This window comes from Musa acuminata, chromosome BXJ2-9 (genome assembly GCF_036884655.1).
Source record: "Musa acuminata AAA Group cultivar baxijiao chromosome BXJ2-9, Cavendish_Baxijiao_AAA, whole genome shotgun sequence".
NCBI lineage: Eukaryota > Viridiplantae > Streptophyta > Magnoliopsida > Zingiberales > Musaceae > Musa > Musa acuminata.
In genome coordinates, this window is record NC_088346.1 from 5,398,841 (window position 1) to 5,421,284 (window position 22,444).

Sequence of the window (22,444 nt, forward strand, 5' to 3'; positions counted from 1 at the left end):
ATTGGAACCTCAAAGAAAATGTTTTAGTAGCAATTTTAGTGCAGAAAAGAACAAAAAAAATTACATCAGATAATATGCATGAACACAACCAGTAACAAATTTAACAGTCTAGTTCAATATATACATGTATGTGGCAGTAGATACATGACATGCCCAGTTTGATATTAATGTGCATGAAAGTATCATAAGAGGCAACATTGGCAAGTCTTTAACTTAATAAATCAGATAAAAAGCAATAATGCAGTATCATAATGATTTAGATATATACAAATTCCATTTGATGGTGAGGAAGGAAAATAAAAAGGAGACAACAGAAGACATAGTGACTGACTTCCATCAACCTCCATTCAAATTCCTTATCCCTTCTACACAAGTTATTTTTGACTCTTCCTGCAAGGATCAGCCTAGCTATCAAGACCATGACCCAGAAAATAACATGGGAGCCCTAAATTGATGCACCATCCCTATCCATCTTTTTGGTTGCTTATGTTAGCGGCACGAAACGGTGTGACCAGTTTGGTAGCAGCTTCGGCAAAAGAACAAACATGGTCTACGCAAGCTTACAATCTGACGGCCAGACTATGCCGAAGAACAAAATATGCAGATTCATACTCGTAGATTGAGTCAGCAATCCTAATCAGCAACTCAAGTTTGATCTTCCTGGTTGTTTCCCGTGGCGTCAGCATCGGCTGCGGCTTTCTTGGACCTGATGACCTCACCAACAGCTGGAAGCTTCACCCTGGGAGTCAGCCTTTTGGCCTCCTCACATGTGTAGATGTATATTTTTCTTGCCATGCTGCAGAACTCACTGCAAGTGCATGAAATCCAATCATAATAAATATGACACACTGAGACACTACGACAAAGAATGATCAATTAACTAGTCACAGATTGATAACTGAAGATCTCATTTTCTAGGAACTTTCTCATAGTTTAGTACAAGGGAATGGTTTTAGAGACTTACTGCCAGGGGTCATCACCAACCATCATCACGTCATCCTCGTCATCTGTGTAGACTACCTCCCATTTTTTTACCACACTGGAAAGCTCTCCCTCAATATTGAACATCTCTTCCAGTTTCTGAAGGAGCGCATCATATCCATATAATCTAGTCAAATCCACTGCCCTCCCAACTGCCATTCCTTGCATGTGAACCTGCAGAAAAGTAAAAGGATCATTATGGTACATTTTGAATGTCAGACATTCTTTTTGCAGAAATTAACTGCTTCCAACATCAATGTACTAAAGTATTACTACAAATATTCAGATCACTGAAGCTATGGTGATCAGAGAAGCAACCGGGAAGAAAAAAGTAACTTATAATGACCTTGATGCAGCTCCTCAATAGCCGACTTTGGTACTCTTGGGCTGACCTTAAGCATGACTTCTCTGGCTCATTGCTGCCTGCAGGAGTGTCAGACCTTTTGACATTTGATGGTTGAGATTGCTGATCTGATTCTACATCTAAAGATGTCACTGGTTGTTCATCTCTAACACAAGAAATGGTAGTCAGTGGAGATATTTCCTCTACCGCAGAACTCTCAACTAGCTGAATCCCAAACAGCCAGCAGCCTGTACTAGTTTCTTGCTTCCTTTCACTATGTTCTTTATCTGCCCCAAAAGAATCAGTTTGATGTTCTGACGTGATTGGCCGGCACATGGGGATGTTAGCAGCTGATGATTTATTGCTTACATTAAATTCAATCAAGCCAGGCTTAGATGCTGATAAGAACTGAGATGTAGGGCAGGACGATGTATGTAGTTTTGTTCCTCTTTGCAAACCAGAAACTGAGAATGTCCTGGTACTCTCAGCAGGAGATTTCCATAAACCTGCAACAGCATGAGAGCTAATTAAAAAATGTTGAAAAACCAATTAAAGGCTAAAATAAACAAATAAGATATAAGGATCTTTTATTTATCTTAAATTAATGATGGTTTCTTAATAGTGATATAAGATTATGCATGTATTACAAATGCCATCAACAGAAAGATTTGCTGGTCTTTTGTACTTTTACCTTCAAACTTTTAACAGGTTCAATGTTTTGCGTGTTTTCAGTTTACAGTTTCCATCTTGAAAAAAAGGTAGAAAGTTTTTTTCATTTTTTTCTGAAAAAAACTCACATGACAACAAACCAGGATATTCATAAGAAGCCTTAAATAATGAAAACAACCATTTTTTTACGTTGTTTGATGATAAAACAATTTTAAGAGTGTTGTTTGACAGTAACAACACTAAATGAGGATACACTGCATTATGGGAACAATAATTTTACGTATCTACAAAAAGTACCAAGGAAATAAACAAAATTGTAGGATACATATAACATCCAAAATGGCATATCGATAAAAAGGGACAACTTCAGAATAACCTGAGTTCAACTATCTCATAGAAAAGGTATAGAAGTCGATACCAAACGCTGGAGTAACATCTGATGTTATAGTGGGCGAAGCCGATGGTCGTGTCCGCTTGTTCCTCTGCACTGGTTGAGAGTTTGGAGTACCTGTAAGAAGTGGTTCCAATTCCCATGGTGAAACTCTGTCTGGACGTGGGATGGATGAAGGTTCATCCCATTGGACCTAAACATAGAAATCAAACCGCCACTTATGAAACAAAGGCAATAAACATACAAATGCATCCAGCAACCAAAGTTTAAAATCACCAATATCAACTATGTTGATATGATAAACTTGCAGTTGGCATAATGCATAGAAGCCCAATAACAACAAGTCCCCACCTTCAAGGATCTCCATTCTGAATCTTTCCAACGAGATGATGCGGTGTCTACACCAATTATAGTACCACTAAACCTGTAAAAGTGCAAAACAGTACCTTGCTAACTGCAGATTTAACATCATAATGTACTTGGTGACCATTATAATCGACTGCATAAGTACCTTTGTTCTGGGGCTTCGTCACCCTCAAATCTCATTTTAAATCTCATTCCAACAGAAAATTTGTTATTCTTGGCTTCAAGATACTTGTTGACACTTATGATGAACTCTGATCTACTTGTCCTGAAAAAACGAACAATTTTTAATAGATCAATTGCCTTTAAATAAAATTGTGCAAATTTGAGTACATACACAACGCAAAGCTCCTTGCGTCTTACACAAACTAGAAGCATATCAAGCAATTACTAGAAAAACTAGAGCAGAGAAAAGGAAACCCAGTGTGATATTTCATGTTTCTGTTTTCATCTGAAAACCTATACAATGATGGAAATATTTCCAACTCAATATAGTCGGACAAAAATGTTCGAGAACCAAGCAGCTTGATAAAACTAGACCTGCATTGCTAATCCAATTAAAACAAAACACCACTAACATGCTTGCCTGTGAGTATGTGTTCATGTTACTTGTTAGAGAGATAGAGATCGAGGAAACAAGAAAGGAACATCAGACTTGGCATTTACTTTTAAGTAAACAATGGTACAGCTAAAGAAGAATCTAACCTGGGCTTGTAAAAAACAGAAAAAAGAGTCCCTGTAGCAATAGCATGAGATGCAGTAGCCAGAACTCCAAGATGCATGCTATGACTGGATATGACTGACGATGGCATGCTATTTAGCTGTCTCATAAGCCTTCTCACACCGACCCGTAGCTCATCATTCTCACCTCTGCCATGTACAGGGATACAAGAACTTCATTATCATTTCCCAAGATTAAAGGAATCTTTTATCCAACAAGGTCCACTATGAGCACAACATGTATCTTCAATGACAAATAATAAAGATAAGTGCCAACAGAGTAGCCATGACCTTAGAAAGATAAATGCATCACCAGCTACCAACCGCTTAGAACTAACAAAGACACTCCAACCAGTTGTGAGCAGATGGCGCCTGGGCTGTCCTGAAAGAGAATTTGAAACTCATATTAGCATATTTCTTTTTTTAGTACTGCAGGTGGCATGAAAAAGACAACAAACCTCTAGAAATTTACAAATATGAAAACCAACTAAACGAATAAATGTTAGGCATTAATTAAGAGACTTGTATGGACCATCATAAATCACTATCACATCAAACCATTGAAACACAGTGTACTCCGAGAAAAATTACAATAGAAATGTACTACCAAAAGACAGTGGCAACCTTCTCCTAGGAAGTCAAACAGGGTTGCCACATTCTACTACAGAAAGTAATGAAGTAATGAATGAAATGGCAAATGGAAGAACAATAGACTTCAAACATCAAAACTTCTCTTATCCTGACAAAAAACAAAGTTCTAGACTTCTAGTCTGAAAGTCGGATGACAGAGAAAAAACTTTGTGACATTGAGCAAAAAAGTAGCAGAAATTATCTTACTTATAGCAATTTGACAATATATGCATGTACCTCGAAAAATGTGTCGGAAACGCCATTCATTCTCATGAAGATCTTTGGCAACCAATTCTTGCGATGGTGGATTCTGGGTCATATCCTAAACAATGAAGAAAGGTAGCAAGAAACAAAATTACTAGGCAAAGTGAAAAACAAAGTCAACCAATTCTTGCCACGGTGGATTCTGAGTCAAATCCAATGAACAAAAGTAGCAAGAAAGAAAATTAATAGACAAAGTGAAACAAATTATCAAATTGTAAATGCAAGTTACACATGATCAACGGGCATACAAGCAATATGAACATCGTAACAGCAACTGACCAGTGGAGGAAGGCACTCATCTGCATGCTTCCTAAGCACTGAGAACCCCCCATGAGTGCTTGTGTCTGATGCAGTTAGTGTCTTGCAGAAGGAACGGACGTTGCATATTTTAGGCTCAGGCAGTGGAGGATCTGGGCTGGTAACTTCACCTTGCTAATTAAATATAGAAGTAACAAGTGAAAGAGGTCAGCAGAAAAATGAAAATATGCTTGCTAGGAAAACAAAGAAGCATCAAATGAAACCAAGGTCAAACGGCAAGTTTACAGGAAGCAAAGTTATCAGGTTACTGGTTGTGGTCACTCCAAGGTCACACAATAATTAGAAACAGAAACTTTTCATTTTGTTTACAGAATCAGTATTCTAAAGATACACATTGATATTATAATATGAAGCAGAAAATAACTATGTTCTGATTTTGTGATTTTGCAAACCATCTTTAGAAGGAGAGCATCAGAAAATCTTGACTGATATAGACTGTGGCATGATCTAGAAGTCAAAGATAAATAAGAAAGACTTACATTTATCTCAGGATGCAATGTAATATGTGCATATACTTCATCTGTATCAGGCTCGGCCTGAATAAGTACACAAAACAAAAGAACATAATTCAGTCCACCAGTGAATTAAACATGAAGGACGAAGGGTAACAAGTGAATACTCAGTTAAATCATGTCTTGGAAGTAAGTGACTTGCCTGAAGTTGAACATAAACTACCCTGCATAAGATTTTTGATGGCAGATCAAACAAGGGCATTTGCTGGTCAAGCTCTTGATCTGTTGATGCTTCAAGCTACAAGACAACAGAAAAGAAAATCTACATATGAGTATCTGCATCCAGTTATCTTATCTTTTGGACAATAGGCCATTTTAACTGTATAGTTTTAACTCAAAACACTGTTTCAAGTAATCCGAGTTTAATGGAAACACTAATCAACTCTGCTGTCCTAAAGGAAAGATTAGGGGCTATATCGCTAGCAGGCGGTGGAACATTTTACTCGAAGATGGTAGATGGTGTAGAACGAAAATGTAGATCAACACAAAGGGCCAACAAAAATATGCAGGATCTAATGGACATTGCAACTTACTAGACAGGTCCGCTTGATCACTCTTGAAAGACAAAGCATATAGAAAGAAAATAGATGCAAAAATTACTATATGTATGAAGTACCTGCTCCATATGACCTTGAGGAAAGTAATAAACCCTTTCTCCTTCACGAGGTAGAGTAACCAAAGGTCCTGCACAGGCTTTCCATAGTTCTGGGTACAAGACATCTTGACTGGGCCCTAGATATAGAAATTTTCCACCGACAGCGAGGAACAAAAGTATTAACGTTAATATTGAGCTCAGCATCTAGAGCCAATTTTTTCTATAAATGACAAGCAGTTAATAAGATGGTAAATGAAAAAGCAATATAACTATATCTCCTGAAACGGGAACACAAAATTCCTGAAATCTGGAAACGTTACAGGATCTTCAACGCAGGAGGATAGATGAAATGAAAAGAGAGGCAAAAGAGGTTCCTTGACCAAATCCAAGAACCAGAACCAAATGAATAATCTCAATTCAACGAACATACTCAGCATCCACAGAGAAGAGAACAAGGCGATCATCCAAGACCAGTTCAGAAAACGAATGCTTACAAAATTAGGTATACGAAAAAAAACCGGAAAGCATATTAGAACTAACAAGAAACCCCTCTAAAGTAGATTAAGTTTAGCATACAAGCACCATCTAAAAAAGATGACGAAATTTGAAGGGATTGAAAAACCAGTTACTCATCGGGTAAATCTCGATATCACATCTGCTGCCATATTAATCTCCACAAAATTTTAACTCAAGCATCAGATCAAAAATATATAAAGAACTAAAAAAAATGACAACAACATCAAACATGAGAACAAAAAAGTAAAATCAGCTCTATATGGCATGCATCAAACGAAAAAAGAAAATCAAGGTAACCTGAACCGTGTCTTGTGGATGAACTATTCGGTGAAGCCGCAGTCATAGTAAACGCTCAACTTTACAGACAAAAACAACAAGAACAGCCGGCTCTGCACTTTCAAGCCCCAAAAGCAGCTTAAATAATCGTACAAGCCCTCGAGATTATCGCGTTAATTCTGAAGCAGCCCCAAAAAATATGCACCCTCACACAAGCCCCTAGCAAAATGCCAATGAATACTCGATTACTTCGGTGAAAGGTGCCACAGCTAAAAATAGAATCTGAACTTCCTATTTCTGACCCCTCCTCTGCAAATTTGACTTTTTTTGCTTCTCGTGACGAGGCACGCTAGTACAAGCGCCTCGAGCGACGCTCCCCACTCTTCGCCTCCGTCACACTTTTGAAACCGCAGGTGCTTGGTCCCTTGACCCCCGCCGGAGGCGCGTAAAGCACCCCTTTTACGCCTCCGGATTCACCGTAAGCGCTACGGTAGAAGAGCGCCGCCTTTGGCGATAATTCTCCTCCGAAACCACAGATCTGGGGCAAAGAACACCAAGGCGATGGGGAACCCGCGGACCTCGTTACACTCCTCCACCGCAAAATCCCACAGTCGTCGACCAGACCCCAAATCTAAGAAATCCTCTCCAGGAATACGAAAGGAAAAGCAAGATAAACGCTACCATCACAGCCAGATAAAATCACCCAGAGAAAAAAGGAATCTACCTCTTCCTAGAACAACGATCTCCCCGGTTGCTCGAGACGCCGCGATCGAGGCGCCGAAGAAGAATCCTAGGAATCACCACGGAGGAGGAGGAAATGGCGGAGGAAATGAGCAGAAGGAAAAGGTTGGGGGAGGGGGGAGGGGGGAGGGGGAAAGGAACCACTCCTGCTTTAACGAGGAGAGGCGGAAGGGCGTTTTCGCAAATACAATCTTCCTCACCTTTTCCTCGCTGTCTCTGAGAGACCCTACACCGCCCCTCTTGTCCCCTCCCGACCCCAGTTTCCCCGTTCGCGTTTCCCACCCTTTATCTCGGTTCTGGTATCCCCTCGGTCCGTCGGACCACCTGGTCTTCCGCTCTCCGACACGGAACGCGGCAGCATCCCACCACCACCCCCTCCCGCAACCTTATCCTGCTCCGAGGGAGCACCACCCCCGGCGCGCCCCGTCTCCTCGGTTCCCCGAGCGACTCTCTCGGGCGATCTTAGAAGGGCTCCCGGGGGCGGCCACGCAAGCGGTCGGAGATGGATCCAGCCGCCAATCGACGGCTCCGATCCACGCGTAAATCCCTAAAACTAATCAAGGGCAAAATCGGAGACCAAAGCGTCCCCATCATGACGAGACACACTAAACACCAAATCCTCAAAGCGGGAGTCTCACATGTGAGTGGGTCACATGAAGCGAGTAGTTTAACCTGCGAAGAAGCCATATTAAAAGGTGGGTTTAGGTAGGACGATGATGGGTGGGGGGAACGCACGGGGAGAAGGATAAGAAAGAAGACGGTGGGGCGACGAAGCGGCAGGTGCGGTGGTCAGAAGTCAGAGTGACAGGGAACAGAGGCAATTATTGGGTGGGAGCAATGGTGTGCCGTGCAAGACCGGGGGCCTGTCAAGGGTGTTGGTGTCAAGGTGAGGAGCAGGCCAGGGGAGGAGGGGGCATGCAGTGTATCGCCACGTCCGGTTGTTGGCATGTGGGGGGGTGGGTGGGTGGGAGTGGGTGGTGCGAGTTGGACTCAGTTTAGTAAGTATATGTATTGCATTATTATTTATTTATTTACTTACTTATTTATTACTGAAAATGATACTTTTACACATCTACCCTTTTGCAAGTTCGAGAATAACATATTTATCCCTATGGTATATATATATATATATATATATATATATATATATATATATATATATATATATATATATATTTCAAATCCAACCCTATCATTAGAATTTGTTCATTATTAGGTTAATTTACTACATGAAGGATATTAATATTAAAAGAAGTTTGAACTTAAATGATTAACTGTATTATATTTGTTTACGGTTTTTAAGTTTTATAGAGATATAAACACTAAACTTAAATTTAAAGTGAAAAATATAAAAATCATAAAATTTGGACTGATATATATATATATATATATATATGCATTTGTTCATTATTAAGGTTAATTTACTACATGAAGGATATTAATATTAAATGAAGTTTGAACTAAAATGATTCACTGTATTATATTTGTTTAAGGTTTTTAAGTTTTATAGAGATATAAACACTAAACTTAAATTTAAAGTGACAAATATAAATATCATAAATTTTGTACTGATGTGTATATAATTTTACCTATTTGAAAATAGATATATTATATAGAAGATTAGAAATAACATAATGTGACATGTAAATCCCTTCGAATATATAAATATTTCATATATGTGGCTCTTATTAGTATCTGTTTAATAAACTCATGTTGGTTATTATTAATGAGTTATAAATATATATATATTAAATCTTAAATTAATTTTTTATTATCATATATAAATTTAAAGTAATAAATGTAAAAAAATATTTATAATGTTTTGAGGCTTTAACACTCATATTCTTGATTCTAAATTCGATTACTTTAGTTATGAGAAATATATATTTTAAATAGTCAATTAAGGTTCTGAAATTATTATTTTCACTTATTTTTTTATAAATATTTAAATTTATTTTTTTCTAAAGGAATTTGGAAGTGAATTAGTATAAAACATCCCTTTCGATTTGACCATGAAATTAATTATCGATGTAAACTAAATTGCTAATGGTCCTTTTAACATAGATCAACTCCATGTTTAATTTCTTAAGTCTTATAATAATATATATATAATAAATTTAGTGGGATAAATTTAAAAATCATTAACTTTATCCATATAATATTTCCATATTATAAAAGGCTTCACCGTCCAACAGCAGTTGCCAAGAAACAAGATTTGGGACTCCTTCCCCTACTTTAGTCTATGGGCGGAACATTTCTTTAAGGGGAGGAAACTTGTGGGTTTGTGTGCTTAAGAGGAGGGGCTGCAGTTGCTTAATCTAATGATGTCAAATCCATCTTTTGATTCGTTTGGCTTTGTTTACAAGCTAACACCAAAGAATTTGTGCCGGAGATGGCTTGCATCGAGTTGTCGATTCCTGCGGTTTTGGATTTGATTTATGATTACTCGTCAAACATAATATAAAAGTGAATTTACGTAGAATCTCTACCCCTTTAATTAATTTCGATCCACAGATGTTTGAACAATGATGAGCACCGACATATTGCTATGATACTTTTAGCAGGTTAAGAATCATAGGACAATTGATATGAACTCCAGTAATATCTTAATCATCATCCTGACAGACAAATACATCAAACAAGACCTCTCCAATAATTACTTTTACTGCTTGTAACCACTGAAATATGCATAATATGTTGATGTATATAATGTCAAAATCTTTTCCCATCTCATCCTTTTCTCCCTCGGTTTGGTTTTCCTAACCAAACTTGAATCCAAAGACCTTTCATACTTAATCTAATAATACTTGGTGTGTTTCTTTAGACCTTCACAACATCCTCATGTTGACAAAGCATTAGTCTTGTTGAATTCTTAGCTCCATGCTCCTCTTTTTCCTATCCCTTCGAGGGTGGGGTAAGCATCATCTTTATGCTGATGTGCATGTCCTGATTCTTCTTTATCTTTGGCTGCCTTTCTTGCTGTTAAACATGTGAGTGCCATCCCCTCCTTTAACCTGCACGAGATGCAAAAGGTTGGATGAATGAAAGGCAAAATCTATTTACATCATCAAAATATATGAGTTAACATAAGTAGAAAAAGCATATTTTTCGATTAATATACGACTGAATATACTTATCAATGCTCATAGTAGGAGAGCCAAGAACTAATTCTATTCTACACTATATACTGTGTAGAACAAGATTGATGTCTTGCTGAAATGACTGCAACCCCTTCTGATGATTTGATTCACTTCAAAGTCAAGGTATCTTCAACGACAGTTTAGTCCCTTCTGCATTCACTATTGCTTGGCACACGGTTTTCTGTGGACAGCAATGACCAAGACGTCACCACCTTGCAGTGGCATTTTCTCAAATTGCTCATCTGCATGTTGTGTGTCAGTCATGGCGTTTCTCCATGTTGTTTGTGTGCACGAGGATCAAACTTCTGTCTGCAACACACACGTAGTGATGGCATGCTAAAAGAAATGTCTCTTACTCTAAAGCAGGCATGGCAATGAATGAATGGCTCACCCTTCTCCGGCCCTCCTGCCGAGTCCAGTAGCCATGGTGGTTGTTTCTCTTCTTCCATGTTTGTCTGTGTCTGTCCATGCCCGACACAAGTCCAATCTGACACAGTATGATCCTTTGCAACCCAACTTTGCTTGCTCCCGCAACGAAACAAACAACATCTGAGTGTGACGGTGATTGGGCGGATCTTGCAGCTTTGTGCCAAGTGGTGAGATGATTTCGGACTAATTGCATATAACTCTACTAGCATCATTGATTTATGTATTTAAAAAAATTATATTATGATCCATATAATTCTTAAAAATAAATAAATAATATTATTTCACCGATCATTAGTTACGTTGGCAGAAAACATAACACGTAATATCATGTATGGGATCGATACGAAAATGATAGATAAAAATATAATTTTAATATCGATTTCGTTTTCAATGATCTTAGTGGTAAAAATATAATTTCAATATCTTACATGCTAAAAAACGGAAGAACGTTGAAATTATCTTTTTGTCTATCGCTTTCGTATCAATCTAATACGTGCTGTCATGTATTATATTTTTTATTAATATAACTGATATTGTTATGACAAATGAAGTTATTTGTTTCACTTTTAGAATTATAAAGATTTCACTATAAAATTTTAAGAATATCGTATTACTAATAAAATATAAATATATGGGGTAATATATTATTAGCCCTATATCTTCAACAAAAATGAAGAGCCCTCTTACTCAGCTACTCTAAGCTTACATAGGATCTTTCATCCTCGTCAAAATATAAATATAGGATAGCCAATATTTTTTCTTGGGCACATGATACAATCAAATTTTATTATTAATTATGTAATAAAATTAAGTTAGAACTCATCCAGTAAAAAAGAAAAAACAACTTTGTTATATGAGAGTCGATGGAAAAGTTAGTTCGATGATAAAGTAATTTATATTTTATATCCAATATTTTATTTCAGTTCAATTTTTATAAAAGATCACATGCATATCCGACAATAATCTTTTATTACAAATGAAAATGGATGTTCAAATTTAGCTTACCAAATTCATAATAAACTGATTGATTGGTGTTTCATAATAAGTTGATTGGATTCCACACACCATATAATCTTTATTGCCTTAAATTCAGAATCTTTATATAATCTTAATAATTTCGGAATGATATTTTGGTTTTCAAAACTCAGTAATCAGAATCGAATCAAATTGGATCGATTCTGAAATCGAAGTCAACGATTTGGTTCGAAATATCAATTTTTAATTTATTAAAAATTAAAATTATAATTGAATATAAAATTATGTATATTTTAATTATAAAATCGTCGATTTTGATTCTCAAAAATCAAGAATTATAACCGAACCATTTAGGTTTAATTCTGAGTTGGTTCGAAATCGACGACGAACCCGGTTCAGTTTTAATTTCTATCTAATTGGATTACGGGAATTGACGGGGATAAGCAGGAGTGCTTCGTCCAACCCATTTGTGGCCTACTCGTTTAATCTACCTGCCAGCTGGTTAACCGCAGAAAGGATCTCAACGTGAACCCACGTGGCTCCAATCATTTTTCCAATAAAAACGTGGGTAATCGGACGGGTAGAAACGATACGATGTGCAGACAGAATTCCGTTTCCTACGAAAGCGGGTCCCGCGTGGTCTCCACGACGGTGTCCAATTATAAGGTGCGGTGTAAGTCGGGTAACCCGTGCAGTGCATAAGTTAGGGAAGGTGATTTCGGTCATAATTACTTATAAGGGTAATATGTAATTAACCCGTACTAATAAACTAGAGCCCGGGATCCCGAGAATCACAGCCGTCCATTCCTAGATTTAGCTGCTTTCTCTTTCCGAGACTTTCTCAACCCAAAATGATAACACAGCCACCCACAAAGGCACGTGCGGCACACCTGCACTGCCCGAACTAGGGAACACCGCTCATTTTCGATGGTCAAGTGACGGGTCAGCAGCAACACGGGTCCACGGTCACCACGTGAGGGAGAAACAATGTTTCCTGAGTTGTATGAAAGAGGAAATCCTGGGATGAAGACGGCAGTACAACGGTACTGCCTCGAAACGGCTTGACGGTCGCGATGACTCGACGAACTGCGCCACCCTCCATCGGACGGCGTGCAGGCATTCGGGGGACACTGCTCTGCGTACACCATCGTTTTCAATGAGCTGCATTTGATTTGTTGTCCTCACGTCCGGATTCTACCCACCCCGTCCATTTAACGCTCTCCCTTGATCTCCACCCTTCGTTATCCCCTCTCTTCTTCTTTGAAACCTTCGGGCTACCCACGGAGAGCGAGCGAGAGTGAGACACAGGCTCATCGATCGGTAGTAGCAGCGGCAGATCCGAGCTGGGATTCCCGGAGGCGATCGCCGTCCCTTGGCGAGCATTCCCGAGATCGGCTATCGGCTTCTCCGATCGGCCGTGCCGCCATCTTTTCCGTCATCAGAAGGTGTTCTTCTTCGCCTTTTTTCTGTTTTTCAATACGGATATGGGTTCGGTTTTCCTTTTGGTCATTCCTGCCTGTCATGCATCGCGTTTTGTACGATCGCTGTCGTATTCTGATGAAATCTCTCTTGTTAGACGCTATTTGAGTAGAAATCCCGTAACCCTCGTTTCCGGATGGTAGAACTCTTGTCTTGGTTTCGCTATTTTGGTTTGCCGATTGCTTTGATTTTGATGTTCTTTATTAGACAGGGGTCGTGATTTCTCGCTCTTTTAGCAATGCCAGAATAAAATCAACGGAGTATTTAGTTTCTGGAAATTTTCCATGTTTCATACCTCTCGTTGTTTCTCGTTTTATACCTGGTGAGGTGAGCATCGGGAAGCTGATGGAAATCAAGATTCTGCTAGTTTAGAAAGCTGTCCTCCATGACTTGTTCAGGAAGGAGAGTATATATGTTCTTTTTCTTTTTTATATGCAATTCTTTATCTAGCCAAAAACAAGTAGTGGCAGTGCTATGGTTATCAGAATGAGGGTACGGACATATGGAAGATGCTTTGTGCGATTTCGTTGGCTTTTCTGTTTCTCTACGCTATTTCTTTTCATTGTTAACAAGCTTCGGCACTTGTTTCCCTTCATTATGCAACGCTCTCTCTCTCAACCAGGTAATGTCATGAACTTTTTGACTCTACGCTTGTTTTCTGTTGAATTTAAATTACTCCTTGTGATCGTGAACTGCTGCACTATGTAATCGGCCTGGCGACTGGCATTTACTGTTGGTTTTGCGTGTTACGTTGAAGGAGGGGTCTTGGTGGGAAAAAGAGAGAAAAAGAAATGTATCGGTGAGAGAGAGGATACCTGTCTAGACGGTGCTTCCGCCTGTTAGGTCTCTAGCAGTGGGTTCGTCTAACCTCCCCTTGAGCCCTTTCTGGACTCAACTTTATCTGTGAGGAGTCTAAAGGGTTGTGAAACATAATATCAAAATTGACCTTAAAAAAACTCAATTTATATGTTTAGGATAGTTCAGTCGTCTGGCTTGATTGGGCTGCTCGGTTGGAGAAGTTAGTTTGATGACAGAAATTTGTGAGGTGTGAGTTCTCTCAGAATCCTGTACCTTGTAACAATCTGGTCTCGAAATAATAACATGTCGGTACTATAATGAATAGTTCTCAAAATCCTAGATTTTAATTGTTTCTGCCCTTGGAAAAACAAATTCAAATATCTGAATATCATAAAAAAACTGTTGAGTAGTACTTGAATCCTGAAACATATGCTGGATGTTTAAGCAGCTAGTCATTTTTATTTTCTGCATTGGTTGCTGCTTTTGGATTCTATAGTTGCATGCCTTATTCTCATCTAGTACTTCATGTGCATTGTTTGACAATGATTGGATAAATAGAACCTTGGATTGGGTAGCATATGACGAATATCTTTATTTTTTACTTCACTGCCTTCAATTATCATTTTTTTTTCCCAACATACTGATGGTCAATCTGACTTAAGGCAGTTCCTAAGACTTAAATATGCTGCACAAGGATATGAAAGAATCAGATCTCCAACTCAAGGCTGTGGATGAATAAGGATGATGATCTTTGATACTGCATGTTTTCTGATATACACGATGTGAACTAAAATGTTTTATTAACCTCACCTTTTCTTGTTGCCATTGTTATGTTATACCTTGTTTCATCCTCATAGGATGGCTGCTCCTTATTCTACTAGAGATTGAACCATATGTGTCTCTGTTAGAGCATATTAACAATTAAAACATTGTTGAAGTCATATTAATTGAGCGTGCAGTAAGTAATGGACATCTACACTTTCATCTCTAACACACTGGGAACTCTTCTCGTTGCATTTACTCTTTCTTTGTTGACAAGGTTCTTAGTAATGTGAAAAGAATATGTATGGTCTGCTTTTTCTTAATCTCTTCTCAAGAATGTAAAGAAGAGATAAAATGCTATAAATTTGCTTGGTAATTCACCATGGTTAATGTTGCAGAAACGTGAGTAGTAACAGCACATAATGTATCCAAAGAAGTATGGAGGAAAAAATTCTACTGCTTCAGCTACTGGGGGTAATCCATCAAGAGGAAGAGTTGCCGAACAACAAGGTTCTGGAAAAGGCAATCCAACTATTAATCAGTTGAACAAGGACATGGCTAATGTGGGTTTAGAATCACAGGAGGATGGATGGGAGGTGTATGCAAAAAAATCAAGGAACAGAGCTGGTGGTGCACCATCAAAACCTTCGGATTCTTCAAATGCTTCATCTAAAGCATGGGCCCATTCAGAAGGGGTGTCTAGGCAAGGATGGGGTGGAGATGGAGGAGCTGGTAGGACATCTGGGAATAATTATGCCCAAGCCAATGATTCTCGTAGGCCTGTTGGCAGAGGTAATTCAAAGCAGCAACCACCTACTAAAAGCTGGGAGTCACAATATATGGCACCACCCTCGGCTATACCTCCACCTCTGCAACATGGCTGGCAATGGCCTATAAAAGGTTATTCATCTGGTTCTCAACCAAAGGCAGAAGAACTTATCTCCAAAGATCTTCCCCGTGATGGTTCTTTTGGTGGAGACGACTCTGATGCTGACACAGTACCTAAACAACATGATGATGATGATTTAGATGATGATGAAGATGATTTGTTGGATGATAGCGATGATTTCAGTGATGATTATGATTCTGATGCAAGTCAAATCAGCCATGAGACTAGAAAGAAAAATAAATGGTTCAGGAGATTCTTTGAAGACCTGGATAAACTGACAGCTGAAGCAATTAATGAACCAACTAGACAATGGCATTGTCCGGCATGCCATAATGCTCCAGGTGCCATTGACTGGTACAAAGGTCTGCAACCATTAATGACCCATGCAAAGACCAAAGGTGCTACCAGGGTGAAACTTCATCGGGAGCTTGCTTCACTTTTAGAAGAAGAGCTTCGCCGGAGGGGAACTTCTGTGGTACCTGCAGGTGAAGTATTTGGTAAATGGAAGGGACTCAAAGAGACTTCAACGGACCATGAAATAGTTTGGCCTCCAATGGTGGTTGTTATGAACACTTTATTGGAGCAAGACGAGACTGAAAGGGTACTTCTGCCTATGCTTGCCTTATTCTTTCTTTTAATTTATCCTATGTCATGCCAGCAATTGTTCTGTCTGTTTTCTTTTTTGTTTTCTAAGAACTTGTGGACCAAGCTTCCAAAAATTTATGATGCACATGTTTTGCTTGTTAACGAATATATCTTCTTTAATAAGATTTGTAGGATTTCTTGCAACAGCATAGAGATTTGTTGCATCAACATTTTGTTTCATCATCTGGGCTATGATAGTTTTAATAATTGGCATGAACTGAAAAATGTCTATCTATTTTGGAGGATTGTAATTGCCCATATGCAACACCACTTGAGTACTTTTGGAGTGTGATTTAAATATTTATTTGTGTTTATTATAATTACCAGTTTTCTTTTGATTAATATTGTTTTTTCATTCACTGGACGGTTGAAAGATTGCTCAAGCAGTCCAGCAAATTTGTTGACACAGACTTGTTAGACTTTGGTTGTTTATGTAGACAAGAGTCTTACATCTGAATCTAAATGTTTTCAACTCATTAACTGGTCATATATCTTTGTGATATTAGTTCTGTCCATCAGATGGAAAAAAAGTCTTGCAAGGTTCATATCTAGCTTGTGTAGTCCTTTCGAGTGCGAGCCTTTGGGAAACTAGCATTGGTTCCCTTCAGATCTTCAAATCTTCAGTTCTCAGTTAGCTACTTTCATCTGATATTAATTTCTATTTTAACCCATACCATCCATCAACTTTGCTTTTGATGAATTTATTAGATCCTCACTTATCTGTTTTAATAAGTTTATAGTTTTGTCTGCATCAGTGTAAAGTGAAGCTGAATTATGTGCTAGAGACTAGAGCCAACATCTTGAACTTTCCAAATATTAGTAGCACAACAAACTTTCCTAGACCAAGCTACACCAATGATATAAGCCTCGAAAACATGAGTTGTCCTCAAATAGGACTTTAAAATCCTCCTAATTTTGCTACCAATGATAAGGAAATCATCCAAAAATAGATAAAATACCTGAGTCAACGCTCAAATGCAACTTCTATACTTGACCAATATACAATTGACCAATATCTCGATACATTAACTGTTTTCTCTCTGCATCGTCATGCTTCCATGATGGTTAGCCACATATATAATTGTTCTTCAGATGCAAAACCCTCATAATGGTTGCAGCTTTACATATCTTTATGTGGTATATACTTGAGCATCCCTGTTTGAGCTGGGAAAAAATGGAGTAAATATTTAAAGGTGATGGTCTATGTTTATGATTATGTTGCATGTGCTTGTGATACTTTACTCCAACGTTCATCGTACCATGGTGCATTGCCCGGTATGAGTGGTGCATACTGGTCCGACAGGGGATCGGTATGGGTGGTACATACCGGTTTGTCGGTATGTCCTACCGTACTGTGTTAGTATATCGGTATGGTTTGATATGTACCATACGATAGTTGGTCAGTACACCAGTATGGACCGCTACGATGAATCATGCTTTACTCAATCATTATAACAAAGTTTTTAAAATAGTATAATTGTGGCTCATTGTTCTGTAACTAATATTTTGAAATAATTTGAATTAGCAGAATGGTCAATGATAGTGCACTACTTCACAAGTGCACTGCATTAACTCTGCACACAATCGTATGTACACGGCACCTGCATGGTATCAGCATGGCACTTGCAATGGTAGAACAAATATAGTTCCCATGTGGATCCCACAAGCAATGCCGTATGGATGGCTCATAATTTATTATGTGGGTATTTTTGTGAATGCCAGGTGTTCTTTGGACTGTAACAAGTAAAATGTTCAATGAAGTAGTTCAGTTGTTTCTCTAGAAGCTGACTAGTCAATTCCTTCACCTTGTTCTTCTGTAAGGTTTTAGACTATTCACAGATGTTTTCTGCTGATTGAAACTCCAGCATCAAATTATTTATTTGTTGCTGAATATATCTCTTTATGTCTAATTTTCTTTCAATATCTCCATGTCATGGACAACTGAATTAGTGTCTTTGGAACTTACATTTGCTTAGAGAGCAATTTATTTGGTTTGTTCTAATGAGTGTCAAATACTTCTGTACATGAATAAGTGGCTTTATCCTGCCTTGTCAATAGAATTATTCTCCGCCATCTGAAGTGAATTTTCAGTAACAAGTGATAGCTTGAGTTTGAAGACAATAAGATTATTTTCATTGGGTTGACAAATTGAAATGTTGAAGTCTTGAGCCTCTCACCACCTTCTAATGATTGTTTCAACTTTGTTATTATGTTTACAATTGGTTGAGAGCTAAGAAATGTAAACATTCAACTGTTTGTGTTGTGATTGATCAAATCATAAATACTATTTTTAGTTGTTCTCGTAGCTCTTGAAGAATATGTTGAACAGAACCTACCCCTCAATTTTAAATTGATACTTTAAAAAGGTACTGAACTTTGTCATAGATATATTAAAACCTTTTAACAAATAACAAGACAAGACTTGAAGTTCATTTTGTTTCAAACTTGGGTTCCACTTCATATTATTGTTGTCATTCCCATTTTATATCCTTTGTGTGATAATTTGCTTATTTTTGTTTCTCATGTTTTTGAACTACAGTGGCTTGGCATGGGAAACCAAGAGCTCCTTGATTATTTCAGCTCGTATGCAGCAGTGAAAGCCCGTCATTCCTATGGCCCTAACGGGCATCGCGGAATGAGTGTTTTAGTTTTTGAAGCTACTGCAATGGGCTACTTGGAGGCTGAGCGCCTGCATAAACATTTTGCAGAGCAATGCACTGATAGGGATGCTTGGGAACGTCCTCGTCGGAATCTATTCTCTGCAGGCGGTAAACGCCAGTTATATGGTTACTTGGCATCTAAAGAAGATATGGACGTTTTCAACCATCATTGTCAAGGTATGCCCTGTTTTCAGATTATCTAGCTGCTTCATGTATGGTATAACAGATAAGCATGAGAATAACAGGATGCAGGTCATGTCACATACTAGTTGCTAGTCGTGATAGATTTGTGTCAATTCTAAGTTCTTATTGGTCATGACTTGGTCACATGCTAAACTAGTTAGGTTGACGTTGATAATAGTACACTCATCAGACCCTTATAAGTTAATCTTAGTTTTACTCATTTCGAATGTGAGACTAATCGTGGTGTTACATTATCAGTTTGTCTTAGTTATGGTCAAAGTTTTATTATGCTTGCCACTAACAATTTTTGTTATTTTATCAGGAAAAGGAGTATCCATAACTTGTGAATAAAAAAAAATCCATATTTTGTTATAATTATTAGGTCAAACCTTATATTTTAAAATTGAGTGTACTAAGTGAATCTTTAGTAATTCTAAACTAAGAAATAAGGATTCAATTGAGATCAATGGTGAATGAGCATAAAAAGTATTTGGTACCTTCATTCAATCAATCAACATGGAGGTATTACTCCAAACTAGTGGCATTGCCCTTGGTGTTTTATCTCTTCCAATTTGAGGGAATATGCTTTTAGATTATAAGACTTATTATGGATCTATGCAATGTAAAAGCAGCTACCAAAAAGATGAACATGAGCATAGTGAGATGACAAGCATGACAATTTTTAAGAGGAAATATATAACAAGAAATGTTCTTATTGATTTAAATCTGAGGTAAGTTCAGTCAAGGATAACATAGTGTTGTTTAAGTTTGCTCACGGGTGCATAATGTTGGTCACATATTATGCACATGCATGCTCACTCTTTACTGTATCCATTTTCTAAGAGGAAAGATATGACAAGAAATGTATTTATACAATTATATCAGATGTAAGTTCAGTGAAGGATAGGAAAGTGTTGCTTAAGTTGGCTCATGGGTGTCTGTTACACGTGCAATGTTGGACATAAATCATGCACATGCGTGCTCATTCTTTACTATGGTTATGTTATGACAAATTCTATTGGAGAAATGCATAGTTGAAGATTGACAAAGAAAATGCTATATTGCATTTTTTTCAAAGTGATCCTTGCACTATATTTTATATTTTATCTTGCATTGTCCAAAGTGATCCTTGTACTTTTTTACAAACAATTACTTCCTCGTGAGGCATGCTTGGTTTTTACTCTCTTGCTTGCTTGGCAAATTCATTCTTTCCTTATATGTATGCTTGAGCAAATTACTTATTAGAGGTGTGATGTATAGGTTTTGTTATTTTCTAATGGATCTCCATTTACCATTCCAAGTCAACAATGTAACAGAACTTTCTCATCTTCAACTAAGTAGGCTTTGTATTGGATGGGTTTTACTTGGTCATTTCTCCTAAAATAATTATTGTTTATTCCTTTGTGTGCCTATATTACACAGTATATTTTTATTTTAAATTTCTGACTTCAACTGAAACTTCAGGTAAATCTCGTTTGAAATATGATTTGAGATCATACCAGGAAATGGTTGTAATTCCAATGAAACAAATGAGCGAGGATAACCAGCAATTAGTTTGGCTGAAAAACAAGGTCATTAAGCAAGAGCAGCGATCCAAGGCACTTGAAGAGACCTTTGGAGTGGTAACCCAAAAATTGCGCGAAACCATGGAAGAGAACAGGATTGTGAGGCTTAGGACCAAGATCCAACACGAAGAAAACAAAGAAGAGGTAATGTCTCTTCTCCGTTATTACTATGACATAAATTTCGTGTATCTATTGTTGTCAAAAGTTTTCTCACCGAAATTGTTTGGTTGTGCATAATATTGTTTCTTAATTCCTTTAAGATTATTATCATAGCTGAGGACAGCCTTTAGGGAATGGAATTTTTAGCAGCCCCAAATGTTCCATGAGAAATTTTATATAGCAATGTTGTATTTTGATTCTTTTGGTGGATATAATCTGAGAAGACGACTACATACTTGAGGAATTTTGGCATTTTTAGGAACTCCGGATGCCCTCTCAAGTTTGTTTCTCCTTTCTAAGCGATTAATCTGGAACTCCTTTATCTGTGGTCTCTGACCTTTCCATTGTATTGGTGTTTTTTAGATGGACTATCAAGAGAAATTTTTCAAGGAACAAATGGACAAAATTCACAAGGCAACTGAAGAGAAAGAGAGAACTTTTGAGAAGTTGCTGCAAGAGGAGCGGGCAAAGGCGAAGCATTCAGATGTAAATTGTGGAACCAATGAAGAGCAGAGGCTTAGGTATTCCTCGTGTTCACTATTACGTAGCATAAGATGCATCAAGTGCTTCATTTTACAAGATCAACCACTCTATATTAAGTATATTTATTCTTATATGTTTCAGCACATAGTTTGACCATTTTATTACACTAGCAAATGTTATTATAACATTTGTTTTCTTTTCTGATTGATACATGATGAATGTGTCGTTCCTTTTTTATATTCCTAGGTCACTTTGTGGATTTACATGGTACCTAATATTCTCTCTCATGTTCTTCCATTTCTAATCATGAGCTCCTAACCATTTCTTTTAGATGGTTTGTGTTTGCTTAGATTTTATTTGTACCTTTGTTAAGTCATTTTTATTCCTTTTTTACAGGAAGGAAGAGATAGCAAGGTTCATCGACAGCCAAGAGAAAGGAGTTGAAGAATTTGAGGCAGAAAGAGAGAAACTTATATTTGCACATGAAGAACATAATGCTGAACTTAGGCGGAAATATCTGGCAGATGAAGTTGAGCTGGAGAAGAAATTTGATGCTGCACTGACGAAATTGATGGAGAAGTATGCTCCTAGTAGCTTCCATGCTTCCTGTAGCAACTCTTAGGACTAAAAAACCCTAGAAAACGGATAGAATTCGGAAATATCTACTGAATTTTCTTAGTTTCGACGTCGACAATTATACTTTTCAGTGTCTCCTAATGGAATCTTATGCTCGGAAAACATGACCCAAAAAGGAAAAAAAAAACAGTTTAGGAACAGTGGAGAAGATTTAATTAACTTAGCCGCACCTTTTGTGTCTGCTTATGCTGTTTTCTGTTCTTTAGATCAGTTAAAATGTGTTGCTTGACCATTTATGTGGAGTTGACTCGGCCCAACACCAGCAAGTATATGGATCAAACATTTTAGCTCAAATATTTCTCTCCTGCAAAGTTTTATAGTT

The 22,444-nt window shown here is 37.7% G+C and overlaps 2 protein-coding genes and 1 long non-coding RNA gene across 5 annotated transcripts; 1 reads left to right on the plus strand and 2 right to left on the minus strand.

The window, feature by feature from the left end:
• Positions 1 to 197: 197 nt before the first annotated feature.
• Positions 198 to 7,769, minus strand: LOC135622764 (auxin response factor 7-like). Of its 3 annotated transcripts, none has more exons than XM_065124915.1 (16): positions 7,303 to 7,769; positions 6,881 to 7,209; positions 6,600 to 6,797; positions 5,808 to 5,923; positions 5,334 to 5,429; positions 5,159 to 5,215; positions 4,641 to 4,793; positions 4,335 to 4,419; positions 3,759 to 3,849; positions 3,453 to 3,617; positions 2,896 to 3,015; positions 2,736 to 2,808; positions 2,412 to 2,577; positions 1,328 to 1,830; positions 965 to 1,155; positions 198 to 808 (listed from the first exon to the last, which is right to left on the minus strand). In XM_065124915.1, exons 3-16 carry the CDS (start codon positions 6,643 to 6,645, stop codon positions 646 to 648), a joined length of 2,025 nt encoding a protein of 674 aa, XP_064980987.1. In that variant the 5' UTR covers positions 6,646 to 6,797; positions 6,881 to 7,209; positions 7,303 to 7,769; the 3' UTR covers positions 198 to 645. The 3 variants fall into 3 exon arrangements, with proteins under 3 accessions (XP_064980987.1, XP_064980988.1, XP_064980989.1); XM_065124916.1 differs by having other exon boundaries at positions 6,881 to 7,221; XM_065124917.1 differs by lacking the exon at positions 6,881 to 7,209.
• A 2,133-nt stretch (positions 7,770 to 9,902) lies between these two features.
• Positions 9,903 to 11,059, minus strand: LOC135622218 (uncharacterized). The gene is made up of 2 exons (XR_010491007.1): positions 10,851 to 11,059; positions 9,903 to 10,768 (listed from the first exon to the last, which is right to left on the minus strand). It is a non-coding gene; the product is annotated as an uncharacterized LOC135622218 (long non-coding RNA).
• Positions 11,060 to 13,103: 2,044 nt separating this feature from the next.
• On the plus strand, positions 13,104 to 22,302 carry LOC135622765 (protein SUPPRESSOR OF GENE SILENCING 3 homolog). The gene is made up of 6 exons (XM_065124918.1): positions 13,104 to 13,308; positions 15,301 to 16,392; positions 18,976 to 19,273; positions 20,744 to 20,988; positions 21,367 to 21,524; positions 21,883 to 22,302. Exons 2-6 carry the CDS (start codon positions 15,325 to 15,327, stop codon positions 22,106 to 22,108), a joined length of 1,995 nt encoding a protein of 664 aa, XP_064980990.1. The 5' UTR covers positions 13,104 to 13,308; positions 15,301 to 15,324; the 3' UTR covers positions 22,109 to 22,302.
• Positions 22,303 to 22,444: the final 142 nt, after the last annotated feature.

What these genes read in the sequence shown, in the direction of transcription:
- LOC135622764 (XM_065124917.1), bottom strand. Translation starts at nt 6,645, where the DNA reads ATGACTGCGGCTTCACCGAATAGTTCATCCACAAGACACGGTTCAG. An exon ending in TCTGTTTTTTACAAGCCCAG is followed by an intron (nt 3,016 to 3,452) that starts GTTAGATTCTTC and finishes TCGTTTTTTCAG; the next exon opens with GACAAGTAGATCAGAGTTCA. An exon ending in AGATGTTACTCCAGCGTTTG is followed by an intron (nt 1,831 to 2,411) that starts GTATCGACTTCT and finishes ATGCTGTTGCAG; the next exon opens with GTTTATGGAAATCTCCTGCT.
- LOC135622765 (XM_065124918.1), top strand. Translation starts at nt 15,325, where the DNA reads ATGTATCCAAAGAAGTATGGAGGAAAAAATTCTACTGCTTCAGCTACT. An exon ending in TTTCAACCATCATTGTCAAG is followed by an intron (nt 19,274 to 20,743) that starts GTATGCCCTGTT and finishes CTGAAACTTCAG; the next exon opens with GTAAATCTCGTTTGAAATAT. An exon ending in ACGAAGAAAACAAAGAAGAG is followed by an intron (nt 20,989 to 21,366) that starts GTAATGTCTCTT and finishes GGTGTTTTTTAG; the next exon opens with ATGGACTATCAAGAGAAATT.